At 42.3% G+C, this 13517-nt stretch overlaps 1 protein-coding gene across 1 annotated transcript; it reads left to right on the top strand.

Annotated features, from left to right (window-relative positions):
* The first annotated feature begins 7858 nt into the window (after window positions 1-7858).
* Window positions 7859-11519, top strand: BATF (basic leucine zipper ATF-like transcription factor). The gene is made up of 4 exons (XM_072114227.1): window positions 7859-8035; window positions 8311-8496; window positions 8588-8692; window positions 9161-11519. The coding sequence occupies exons 1-4, from the start codon at window positions 8024-8026 to the stop codon at window positions 9338-9340; spliced, it is 483 nt and encodes a 160-aa protein (XP_071970328.1). The 5' UTR covers window positions 7859-8023; the 3' UTR covers window positions 9341-11519.
* Window positions 11520-13517: the final 1998 nt, after the last annotated feature.

Genomic DNA, 13517 nt, shown 5'->3' with positions numbered 1-13517 from the left:
TTTGTATGATCTGATTGGTGAATGTCCCTTTTCTCCCTCCAAGCTCCAGTTCAGAGGCAGACAACCCCTTGAAGATAATGTCTGTACATGTCATCCATTATGAAGGCACCAAAAGGACTTGGAAAGATGAACCCTTTAATAGCTGGTAATATGTCTAATGCAAAGGAATGAAAGTGTCCTTGGTAGTGAATTTACTACACACACACACCCTCCCCGTCCCCCAATTTAAAAAAAAAAAAGCCACGTTAATTTGTACTGTTGCTCAGTCATTTTCTTCAAAAACCACTTCCAAAAACACACATTATGCTAAATTAACTAGAGCCTGCACCAGATACTGGTCAAAGCTATAGTTGAAATTTGCGCTAGATTTAGTCTTGAGCATGCAAGGCTGGAACCTTATAGTATTTTTGGGTTTTGTGCGCCAGTCAGAAGACAAATAATATTTGGATGGATATAACATTTACAAATTTCTATCTAGGCAATTTGTATCTAAATTTCTAGGTAGATTACAAATATTTTCCCTCCTGTCCAACACCTTCATATTGTCAGCACCATTTAGTTCTAGAAAGAAGAGGCATCACTGTGTGATGCTGCCACCTACTGGACACAGTAACCATCTCTCCTTCAAAAAAAGAATTCCAAATGTGCTGAAATAGGCAAAAAAAACACACATTTGCATCACTTTCTTGTGGCCTCAGTTTTTGCGACTTTCACAGCGCGCTCAAAATGATACATCTACTTTATGCTTTTGTTTAGTATGAGCAGGGGGTTACCAAATTTTATGTGTACGAAACATAAAATTAGTTTTGCTATATTCCGATGCTAATAACTTTTTCATACTTTGGTGTACGGAGCTGCGTGAATTGTAATTTTTTTGCAAAATGAGCTGACGTTTTCATTGCTCTCAATTTGAGCACTGTGTGACCTTTTGATCACTTTGTATTACATTTTTTAAGTGATGTAAAAGGAGCGTTTCGGACATTTGGACGCCATTTTCCGTTACGGGGTTCACTGTCGGGAATAACCGTTTTTATATTTTGATAGACTGGGCATTTTGAGAGATGGCGATACCTAACATGTTTTTCTAACTTTTAGTGTTTTTTATTTTTTCAACTTTTTTTTTTACTTTCTGGCCTGATTGTTCCTACCATATACTGCAATGCTACTGTACTGCAGTATATGGCATTTTTACACAGTATTCATTACAATGAGCCACCGGATTATTGTAACGAAACTGCAAATGCCATTCAGCCCGGGTCTGACAAAGAGGTGATGTCCTAGGGAGCGTCAATCGACCGTGAGCCCTCTTCATACAGCCTCAGCACCACACGGCGCAGAGCGTGTAAAGGTTAAAGGACATTTACCACCAAATTGCTGATGGTCCTCTTATGCATGCTCGTTACCTCTAAGGCAGTGATGGTGAACCTTTTAGAGACCAAGTGCCCAAACTTCAACCAAAACCTACTTGTTTACCATCAAGCGCCAACTTAACAATTTAAACAGCTCTCTTTTGTTCCACAGCATTCAATCGTATCAGCCCCCCGAGGACACCAATACAGTTGAAAGCAGGAAGGCAAATTCAGACATCATTGTAGCTTCTCTCCAGGGACTCTCTTTACAGGAAGAATCGTGGGGCCAGTAGTAGGACCTCCAAAAATATTCTGGGCCTGTTCATACTTTCTTACTCCTCTTGCAGTTCCAATCAGTCAAAGATACGTCACCTTAAAAGAGTGCCGAGAGCTGCTTTACAATTGTCTAGGTCTGCAGGAAGATTTAAGTTCTGTCTGGTGAACTTTGTCTTGGATGGACAGCCTGGGTGCCCATAGAAAGGTCCCTGAGTGCCACCTCTGGCACCCGTGCCATAGGTTCGCCATCACTGCTCTACTCCCAGTGATGATCCAATGTCATGCTCTGTTAATGATATAACTGCCATCAGTGCACATTGCTCCACTGAGATGGCATCTTATCACAACACTGGCCATACTGCAACCAACCGACTACAGCCAAACATAGCGATGATCACATGATGGTGGACTTGTGATATTCTGTCCCATGTCTCCTTCAAAGGGACAATATCAACGGACTGATTAAAGGGCCTGTAGCATTTTTATTCTTCATTCATGTTTGTCCACAACATTTTTCTGCTAAGGGGAGCAAAATTTTAAATAACAACTAATTACAAATATATTTTATATATTTTAATGACCAATTTGAATATGATTTCTGCTTATTCCTGGAATACCCCTTTAAGGGCTAGGCAGTCCCCCAGGTTACAAAGTTTCTATAGGTTTGTTCTTAAAGGGAACCTGTTATCAGGAATGCCATTTTTACCTGAAGATAAAGGTATTTTTGAAAAGAACATTCAATAGACTTTCGAAACCTGTCCAGGTTAAAATTACCTCCTTGGTGACAGGTTCTCTTTAAGTTCAATTTGTATGCAATTTGGAACAGGTATGTTTTGTAATTGTATATCCAGATCAAATTTTTGAATTGTGACAATTGGATTTTTTAAATTTTGGGATGTCATTGCACTATGGTGCTAAAGTCCAGTAATTTACCAGCATCCAGAAAACGTCGATAGAGGTCATAGTGGGCAGTGATGTCCGTCTGTAACTAGGGGTCGTCGGTACATGCCTGCACATGAAAAGGATCCTTACCTTTTTTTCACTTGCTATGTTCCATGTTTTTGTGGATTTGTAGGTGCTGAAGATCATCTTTGTTTTTATGTGTTGTACCTCACTATTGGATCAGTGCTCTCTTCTGGCAATAGGATCACATTGTGATCGAGGACTTGGTGAGCTGTGGTCAGTTTTCTTTTACTTCTAAACGCTGAAAATAAATCTGTCCAACTGTTCTGTGGAAGCAATTGCCCTTTTGCACTGTAGTTATGGTATTAATGTCTGTAGACCTCTCTGTGTTTTATATCTCAGGACATATCTGTAGAACCTGTGTATTTGGTACAGGTCTTATTCTTTATGTTTCTGTTATTGGGCCCTTCTTTTTCGTCCGTTCGGCAGCACACATATGGGATTTATCCCCTAGGTACAACTCAGAAGAGAACAGGTTAACAAGCAGTAGTAGACAATTAAACAATAAGTGTCTTGGCTGACTCCCCCTATATAAGGCCGAAGCACACACACAACCCTTGTATTTCTTTTTCTCTTAGGTATTAGAGAAGAGTTCAGGTCCTGTGTGTCTACACAGAAAGAAAAAAAAACCCAACTATCTAGATAATAAGTTTTCTAGGTCCTCTGTGTCTTTACACAGAACACTTGGATGGACCGGCCCGGGCTGTATACGCTTGCATGCGGTCCCTCGTCCCGGAGGAGCCTGTACAGCTATCCTGTCTTTACAGGGGCAATAGCTGAGGCTGTGGTGTGTATCTAAAACCATGTATCGGGCACATGAGATCGCTCCTGCATCTCCCACCTGCTGGGCCTTGTGGTTCATCACCCTGCGTGCCTCACCAGCAGACGCCTGGATTCCCTCCTGCATAGGCCGCAGCTCAGGCTGTATACCATACCACTGCTGGTCTCTGGCCTGGAGGAGCCTGTACAGCTATCCTGTCCTTACAGGGGTAATAGCTGAGGCTATGGTGTACTTCGGCCAGCATGTACCCGGCACATGAGATCGCTCCTGCATCTCCTACCTGCTGGGCCTTGTGGTTCATCACCCTGCGTGCCTCACCAGCAGATACCTGGATCACCTCCTGCATAGGCCGCAGCCCAGGCTGTATACCATACCACTGCTGGTCTCTGGCCTGGAGGAGCCTGCACAGCTATCCTGTCCTTACAGGGGTAATAGCTGAGTGGTGTACATCGGCCACCATGTACCCGGCACATGAGATTGCTCCTGCATCTCCCACCTGCTGGGCCTTGTGGTTCATCACCCTGCGTGCCTCACCATCAGACGCCTGGATGGCCTTCTGCATAGGCCGCAGCCCAGGTAAGAGCCTGTACAGCTATCCTGCCCTTACAGGGTAATAATACAGACTGTGTTGAGTATCTACCACACATCACTGACACATGAGATCACTGCTAGTATCTCCTACCTGCTGGGCCTTGTGGTTCATTAACCCTGCGTGCCTCACCATCGGACGCTTAGGTCGCCTCCTGCATAGGCCGCAGCCCAGCGCTGCTCCTGGTATTAACCATTTGTTTATCTGGATGGAGGCAGCACATTGTATCAGTGAGTATATCCAGGCTGTATACCGGCCGCTGGTCTCTCATCCTCCTGTGTTATATGTTATACGGTTTTTTAACCTGTTTTCTCCTGCTGGAGATCTCGGCATGTTGTACAGTATTTACACGGTTACCACATGTTGTACAGAGCTTTCTGCATGTCCTGCTATCACTTGCAGTACAGGGAGCATTACATGTCAGCTCCTGGGATATAGATTGTGAGCTCCTGGTTGGCCTGCGTCCTGTCCTGGACATTCTGGTGTTTCTTGTGCAAGTATGTCAGCCATTGCTATGTATTGGTGCATTTTCAATTTGCATTCACCTGTTGCAGTCATATCATGCAACCTCACAGCAGGTCTCAGCTGCCAGATAACCTCTGCAAGACCAGGTAAGAGGAATGCTAAATGCATTGGTATAATGTCTACCTGCTGAATTCTCAGGTCTCCTATGTATCACTGCTAAATGCATTGGCATAATATCTACCTGCTCAATGCTCAGGTCTAATGTCTCCTATGCTACCTTGCTAAATGCATAGAACTTTATTGCATTTTTAGTCACTCCTGCGCCCTGACTCCAGGGTTTATATGCAGAGTCTGTGAGCTCTGCTTGACTTAGAATTATCCTACCGGTATTTCATGTGTATAATCTGTGATCTTTACACTGGATTTACTAACCATTTTCTTTGGACTAGACCTCCGGTATGTAATGAGCATGCACTCGGCCTCCGGTAAGTAATGAGCATGGCTGTGTGTTATACACTGTACCCACATCCTCTGTCTGGTGAGATGTGCAGGTATCTATGATCTGTATACATAGTGACATACAGTAATAATGATACAGAGCAGACTGATACCAGAATCTCTAAGTTCTGCTTCTATGTATGTTCTCCATAGTCTGCTCTACATGAATGGCATTGGAGAGTGATCCTCTCATATCCAGGCTCCAGGACTCCTCATACAGTGATGTTGGCTGCATATGGCTTGTCTGTACACATCTTTACCTCATACTAAAGTGTCCTTTGTGTTTTCACTAGACGTCCTCTCCTGAGTGGCTGTCACAGACCCTTATGAGAGGTGGAAAGAGGAGGAAAACTAGGCAGAGGTTATGCCCTCACCCATTGCCTATTGAGAATGAGTCTTGTATCTATTCTCCTGTGTTACCCCAGGATACAGATCCAGAGATCCACACAGATCCCAGGCCCAAGCCTTCTTATCATGGATCATCTCCTTTTCTTCTAGATCTCCAGACATCATTCTCTATTGCAGATTCTTGTTTATAGGAATATTAAATCTCAGAGATTAAATCTGATGCCCCAGACCAGATCTTCCTTCTGAGGAAGGAGAATGTAACCACCAGTGGAATCCACTAAAGATCCTGAAGGGAAACAACAGGGAAAGGATGATTCTACTTTCCAGTCACTGATGATGACGTCTTCCCTACACACCCAGTCCTGTCTATATATTTTCAGTGTGTATGGACCACACCTGATAACGGCATTAGAGGTCCAGTGACCAAGGGATGAAATCCTACTCTGTGCCACCTCTGGCCATGTGACCTGTCACAATAGCTATCTGATGCTTCTATTACCAGCATTAAGGATTCCTCTGAAGTCCTGGTTGCTTTGGTCGTGGCAAGAAGAGCTGTATGGACAAAGCTCTGGAATAAGGACGCTCCACCAAAAGGATTATTTGAATTTTCAAGATCTGAAGACTCAAAAATCCAGGAAGAGCAGGAAGAGTTTGTCGTTCCATCACATCGACTTGGTACACAGGGTCGGTTCAGACACCGGCAACACCTTCCATGAGTAGGTAAAAAGCCACTTAACTCAAAACCGTGGGAGTTAGTGCATCTGGCCTGGTGGAATATCAACAATAAGAAGGAGGTCCTCCTCTTCAGATTGGCCAAAATCTTTATCAGACGCCTGGTGTCCTATACAATACATCAAGTATAGACTCTGTAACCTTCCCACCTGACAGATCCTGACCAGTTGTTCTGCTAGTTGTATATCTCTGCCTCAGAGGTATCACTGCGCGGCTCAACTGTCCTATCAGATCTTCATATTCCCCTCCTGCCTCCACATCGGGAGAACATCGGGATAGCGCTTCAGACTCCTGCCCACTGCATTGCCAGTCATGTCCTTAAAGGTTCCATACCTGTAGGACTGGTTATTTCCATGGAACTTCTGAATCTTCAACTTCACATTTGAAGAAGAGTAATGAAAGTCTAGAAATGTATTTTTGCAAATATTTCCCCTGACTTCAGCTGACAAAAGTTAGTGAGGGACAAGAGCACTGGCCAAATGACTGGCACCATAGATGTAGTGCAATTAGCAAAGCCCATATCTGAAGTGAAGGAACCAGTCGCAATAATTTATGGCAAGAAAATGCCGGATTCTTCATCCTCGCACATTAGCCAGAGGGATACGTCTTTCTGAGGCTGGGGTTCCATGTAGGAGATGATGAGGATCATAAGTCATGGAACACTCAAGAGAAGATATTGTCCTCTATTCATCGGGAGCTGTGAGCCAATCAGACCAGCGTTACAATACTTCTATGTTATTATTCTAACACGTCTATCACAATGTACTGCTGCCTACATAAGTCATTTACTGTCAAGAGGTTCCTGAAGTCTCCAACTTGTATGCAAAACCCTGCCCTAAGCAGAGGCAAATCTTCAGTTGTTGACACTTGATATCCTTAGTCATATTTCTGATATCCAGAATACTCGCTATCAGTGGCGTTACTATCGCTGTACCAACCGTAGCAGTGATGCTAATGGCCAGCCCAGGACCCACGACCGAATCATAAATTATGCACGTCGTGTACCTAGGCGGGCCTGGCCCTATTGACCATAGCTGCTGCAGCCGCAATGCTCAGAGGGCTGCCCGTCCCTAAGCTTGCCGCACCTGGCTCCACCTGTGTGTCCAGGCAGCGGCCGTCCTATCTTCTTCCTGCATGAAGACATGTGACGTCTCATGACACATCCTGGCCGGCGCTGAGTGGAGGTCCAGGGCGCCTACTCACAAAGGATGTATCTTCTGGCTGCACTAAAAGCCTAAAGCCAGGAGAATCCTCAAAAGCAGCCGATCATGTTCATGTTTGATGGCCCACGACATCGTCCAGGAGGACCGCAGAGCTCCAAGCAATGTCCTTCAAGGATTCCTACCTTAACATTCTGCCAAAAAGCATCATGTTACTTTCCTGCTCAGCCTTCATCCAACCATTTCTACAGTCTTCAGAACAATTCTTTTAAACAATACATTTTCAAATAATTTTTATAAGGGGGCAAATAGTCCACATGGATCATTGACTCCATGAGATGCTGTTGAGTCTCTTTGGTCATGAAGCTCCAGACCAGCTGAGAGCCGACTCTACATCAGCTTCTTTAGCTGAGCTCTTTCACGTCTATCAGTTATACAGAGCAGCCACGTGGTCCTCTCCATCCTCATCTATAAATCTCTGCAGGATGGACTTCTCTGCCTTCTAAGGTTTCAGCCTTACACAAGGCGGTGCTTCAGCAGGCGACTAAGATCCCTCCCCATAAGTACTGCTTGCTACATCCCATATGTGTGCTGCCGAACGGACGAAAAAGGAGGAAATTTGCTTACTGAAATTTCCATTTCTTTTAGTCCGTGAGGCAGCACAACTTTCCCGCCCTTAAATGATGAAACGTTATTGCTATATACTATACAAGGGTTGTGTGTGTGCTCCGGCCTTATATAGGGGGGAGTCAGCCAAGACACTAATTGTTTAATTGTCTACTACTGCTTGTTAACCTGTTCTCTTCTGAGTTGTACCTAGGGGATAAATCCCATATGTGTGCTGCCTCACGGACTAAAAGAAATGGAAATTTCGGTAAGCAAATTTCCTCCATTTTATATTTCCCATGTCTCTTTACATATTGCACTTTGAATTACCCATATGTTTCTGGCTGTGGATGGAAAGTGCTGTTTTTGGCAGGGTGGAAGTCATGCTGCTTCATCTCACTTCCTGCCCTGGGTCTCACATCTCCTCCCCTCCACCTTGCTAGGGCTCTGGGGTTTTCCTGGGTGATTTTTGCTGTCGTCCATCGGTGTATTTTTTTCATTTGACCTTTTAGAAATGTTTCCTATATGTAATTTACTGTTCAGGTCTTCAGATACCAAAACCACACGAGGAATGTGACAGTGGTAGGGAGGAGACTAACATGTGAAAAATACAAAAAAAAAAAGAATATTTGCAACAGAAGAGACAGGTGGCCAGTGCAGCAGGACATGCAACCAGACTCTGACAGCAATGAGGCCGGATACATCAGCTCCCCCTCCAGCAGTAAACAGGTACAGACCTGACAGTCTATCATGTCACACAGCATCCTTTGTATGAAGTTAGCACTCTCATGTCACAGGATGTCACATTTTGTTTTTGCAGGATTCCTCTGATGATATGAAGAAAGTTCAGAGAAGGGAAAAGAATCGAATTGCAGCACAAAAAAGTCGCCAGCGGCAAACACAAAAGGCAGACACTTTACATGTGGTAAGTGCACAATGTAATATCACTCAGCTGCATATAGTCAGGGCACAGGTGCAAAAGTAGCATAAGGGCTGAGGGTGAGGTCACACATCCCGCTTTTGGACCGTTTTAAAGCATGTGTTTTCAGTCCGTTGCAAAACGCATGTGTTTTTGACATTTTACCATGTGTTTGGCTGCTCTGAGCCTGTTTATCTTAACAGATAAACAAGTTCAAAGAAGCCAAAGGCATGGTAAACAGTAAAAAAACGGATGCATTTTAAAAACACATGCGTTTTTAAACGGACTGAAAACGCATGCTTTAAAACGGTCCTAAAACAGAACTTGTGGCATCACCCTTAGTGACGGTCAATATATGTGGAGTAAAAAGACTGATGAAGGCGAAGCATGGTGGCTGTTATTAAATGAATGCAGACTACAGTCCTCTGTAGTATTAAATCCTTTGGCTTAGAGCATGATCTTTTCACATTCCAGGAAAGTGAAAACCTGGAGCGTCTGAACTCAGCACTTCGAAGGGAAATACGCTGCCTGCGTGAAGAGCTTAAGATTCTGACAAACCTCCTGAGCAGTCACCAGTCTGTGTGTCAACTGGGGCCACAGAAACTTACACCATTCCCAGCGCTTGTCACTGCCAACCCCCGCTACCAGCACTGACTACAGGTGATCAGCACATGAAGTGGGAAATAAAGAACTTGTTCTGCACATTTGTCCCCAGTTTCTACACCATCTGCACATAGAAAGTATGAGTCTGTCTAGCAAGCATACAGGGACACAACTACAGCGGTAACAGACATAGCAGTTTCTATGGGACCTGAAATGTCAGGGGACCCCGGCATCCAATCGGACACACTGAAGAATGGAGTATGTGCACCATTATTTGCATATTATACTGCACATTGTACAGCATAATATGTATATAACAGTGCACATCTTCCACAGTCGGCAGCTCAGATAAGAAATGTTGGGGGAGGCAGCAGAACAACAGGACTGGAATCTGTCATCTCTTCTTCCTGCCATCTACTACCCCCATGTGGTCAGAAGCTTTTGGGACAGATCTGTGGCCTCTTACATGCCCCTGGTATAAAAAAAGACTGGTTGATACTGTATAGATATTTGTGTAAGTGTATAAATGTATGTGCATATGCTCTGTAAGTGTGCATATATATGTGATATGTATATGTTTCATGTGTCTATGGTGTGTATATATATGCGGTATTTATGTATACGGGATGTGTATAACCACATATACACATACATATGGGGCAATGTTTATTTGTGTGTATCTATGATGTCTATATGCTGTACGTGTATAAGGCGAATGGGGTGTATATACTGTATTTGTGTGTATACATGCTGTATGTCTTTATGTGATACTATACATTTGATGTGTATATGCTCTATATGTTTGTGTATATGTGGCGCATATACTGTTTGTGTGTGTTCTTGCTGTATGTCTGTATAAGGCATTGTATGTATGTGTGTATATGTTATTTTTATATACTGTATGTGCATATTAGATGTGTGTATATAACGATGTGTGTCTACTGCATGTACAAGTAATACATCTGTGCATAAATGTGTACGCATGAGTCTATAAATGTTTTTATGTGTAAAATTGTGTAAATGTCTGAGAGAAGAACTGTATGTATATGTATGCAAGCATAGAAATGTGTGAGTATATATGGGTGTGATTACCGTATATATATTTTAAGGGGAAAGGAAGCACCATTCAGAAGGCTGCTATGGGGCCCTGTCTCTCCTAGTTATGCCCCTGCGAACATATACTATTTTGACATTATTTGGACTCCTATGGTTTATACAAGCAACTTCATTTTTTATTGGATTTACTCTGATGGAACAGATTTCTTTACAGCATCAACTCTCATCTGATTTCAAAGCCAAAAACAAGAAGGGTGCTATATGCTGAATTTTAATTTTACTGAAAACATAAATAGGAGAATATTTGGGATGCATGTTGGTGTCAGATGTTTTTTTTCACTAAACAAAAACCATATCGTGAAATATCACTTTTTTGTAACCAGTTATTATTTTCTGATAGCATAATTTTTTTTTCTATTTTCAATGAGATTTCTTGGCATACTAAGTGGAGGCATAAATAATATTTTCTATTTTCATTAATGGATGTAATGACAGTATTTCCTATAGAGATGCTATCTTCTACTGCAACACTTTCCATCTTGCCTGTAAAACCCCTACAGAATAAGGAAATTATCAGAAGTTTAGTGGCTACAATAAAAATGCAGGATTGTATTACTTTTTTTTAAATTATAGATGACACAGAAAAATAAAATCATCAACATTCCTAAAAATGTTTGTTTTGTCAACCAGAGATGTAAACACCTGTGACTGAAATATAATGTTAGTCTTTCTAACACAGCAGTCACCTGTAACATTGTACCGCCCCCTGCTGGCTGTATTTTGTACTGTACTGAGATGTGTCAATCAAATGTTAGTTTCCTTGTACCAACAATTCAGCTATTAGCATGGCAGACTGCGTAGAGAAATTATGGAGGTACTTAAACGTGTGTAATCTTTATTTCTACAGTGCCATTATATTCCTTAGTGTTTATGGGGGATACATAGATAAAAAAAAAAGTAAGACATTACAGAGTAAAAACAGTCATATGAAACAATAGGAGTGACAGCCCTTTTCACAAGGATGAAAGGGAGACACAAGGGTATATGAGCTTGTATAATGGTCCAGCCATTCTTTATAAGGGAACAGAATGAAAATCATTTAATAAATAAAAATGCTGCTGCTTGAAACAGTCATCAGCTGTCAATCGTCATATACGGAGTCCAAGGTCAGTGGGACTGCTGAGAAGCCGGTAGCTTGGTATCTGGTGTTTTTCTGTATAACAGACAGGAGGAGGACACAGGATGGATTAGTAAAAATAGTTGAAGTTTCATACATATAGGGAAAGTAATAGGCTTTGTAAACAGATGCGTTTTTAAGAGCATGTTTGGATGTTGGGCTTTAGGCTACATACACACAAACAAACTCTTACGCCTTATGGCGGCGCAATGGATAGGAGGAGTTGTGAGAGCTGCTCAACTTTCCCCTATCCATAGGAACAACGGCACACGGGCGTACACATGCGGTAAGATAGAGCCCGCCGCCGGGTCGCCATAGCCATCTATGGGGGCGTATATCCGACCACATGATGGTCATATCGATGAGGTCTTAGTCTGATAGTCCGGGGAAGGGCATTCAAGAGAATTCATACAGGTCGGGAAAAGTCTCAGAGACGTGAGTGGAAGGTTCAAATTAAAAAGCACGGGTTGGGTGATAGACTGAAATAAGAGAGGAGAGGTATGGAGGTGAAGCACTGTGAGCATGGCCAAATCTGTCATGAGACAAAGTGAAAATATTGGGACACATTTACTAAGAATATAGGAAACTGCTCCAAAAGTGCTCTGCCTGTGTATAATGTTCTATACAACAAATTCATTAAGATCGTGTGCCAGAAATCATCAATCTGTCATTTTCCTGCACTGGCCCGACAGAGTTCACCAATTTTTTTGTGGCGCACCTTTAACATTGGGGGCGTGCAAAAGACTTTGCTTGTTAAAAGTGAATGCCCCGTAATTTGTGATACATGGTGGCTAGTGCAGTTGCACCACAAAAGGGTTGTATATAGTTGCCTGGACAATTCCTGTGCAAGCCATTTTCACCTAAAGGAACCTGCAAAGTCCGTCAAAAAACTGGCGCAAAGCCCTTAGTAAATGTGCCCCAACGCCTCAAGCAGCAAACGCTAGTGCTCGGGGGGGGGGGGATGTTGCAGAACAACTGTTTATAAAATGGGTAATTCAAGCCTGCATCCCAGCACAAAGCTGCAGCCACTGACTGACAGAAGAGCCTGGGGGAGAAGAAGAGCCACAGAGTTGTGGAAGCACAGCAAGGTGATTATCTGTTTTATTATTTTTGAAATAGATTTTTGAATCCAACACAATGAGCAGCACTTTGAACACATATTATAAGTGTTAATAAACTTGTAAACAACTTAATAAATAATAAAGTTACGTTAAAACCAAGCACACCATTGTTGTTCTTTAATTTTTTTTAAATATATGATAACATTTTAAAACATGCCGTGTACTGCAAAGCTGAAAAAAATTCCAAATGTGGAAAAATTTAAAAAAAAAAAAGTCACGTTCTTGTGGGCTCAGTTTTTACGACTTTCACTCTTCGCTCCAAATAACACGCCTACTTTATTCTTTGGTTTGGTGCGATCGCGGTGATACCAAATTTATATAGGTTTTATTGTGCTTTAATACATTTTCAAAATTTTTTTGCCATGTTCTGAAGCTAATAACTTTTTCATACTTTGGCGCACAGAGCTGTATGAGGTGTCATTTTTTGCGACATGAGCCGACGTTTGCATTGCTACCATTCTGAGGTCTGTGCGACATTTTTTATTCCATTTTTTATGTGATGTAAAAAGGTGTAAAAGTCGCATTTCGCACATTTGGGCGCCATTTCCCGTCTTGGAGGTCACCGCCAGGCCGTAACCGTATTTATATTTTGATAGATCGGGCATTTTGGGACGTGGCGATGCCTAATGTGTCTGTGATTTTTACTGTTTATTATGTTTTAGATCAGTTCTAGCGAAAGGGGGGTGATTTGAATTTTTTATAGTTTAAAAAATAAAAAAAAAATTGATAAACTTTTTTTTTTTTTTTTTCACTAATTCTTAGACCATCTAGGGTACATTAACCCTAGATGGTCAGATCGTTCCTACCATATACTGCAATACTTCTGTATTGCAATATGTGGCATTTTTGCAGCTCATTCATTACAATGAGCCAC

This window comes from Engystomops pustulosus, chromosome 7 (assembly GCF_040894005.1).
Source record: "Engystomops pustulosus chromosome 7, aEngPut4.maternal, whole genome shotgun sequence".
Taxonomy (NCBI): domain Eukaryota; kingdom Metazoa; phylum Chordata; class Amphibia; order Anura; family Leptodactylidae; genus Engystomops; species Engystomops pustulosus.
This window is presented reverse-complemented; position numbering and strand designations above follow the sequence as displayed.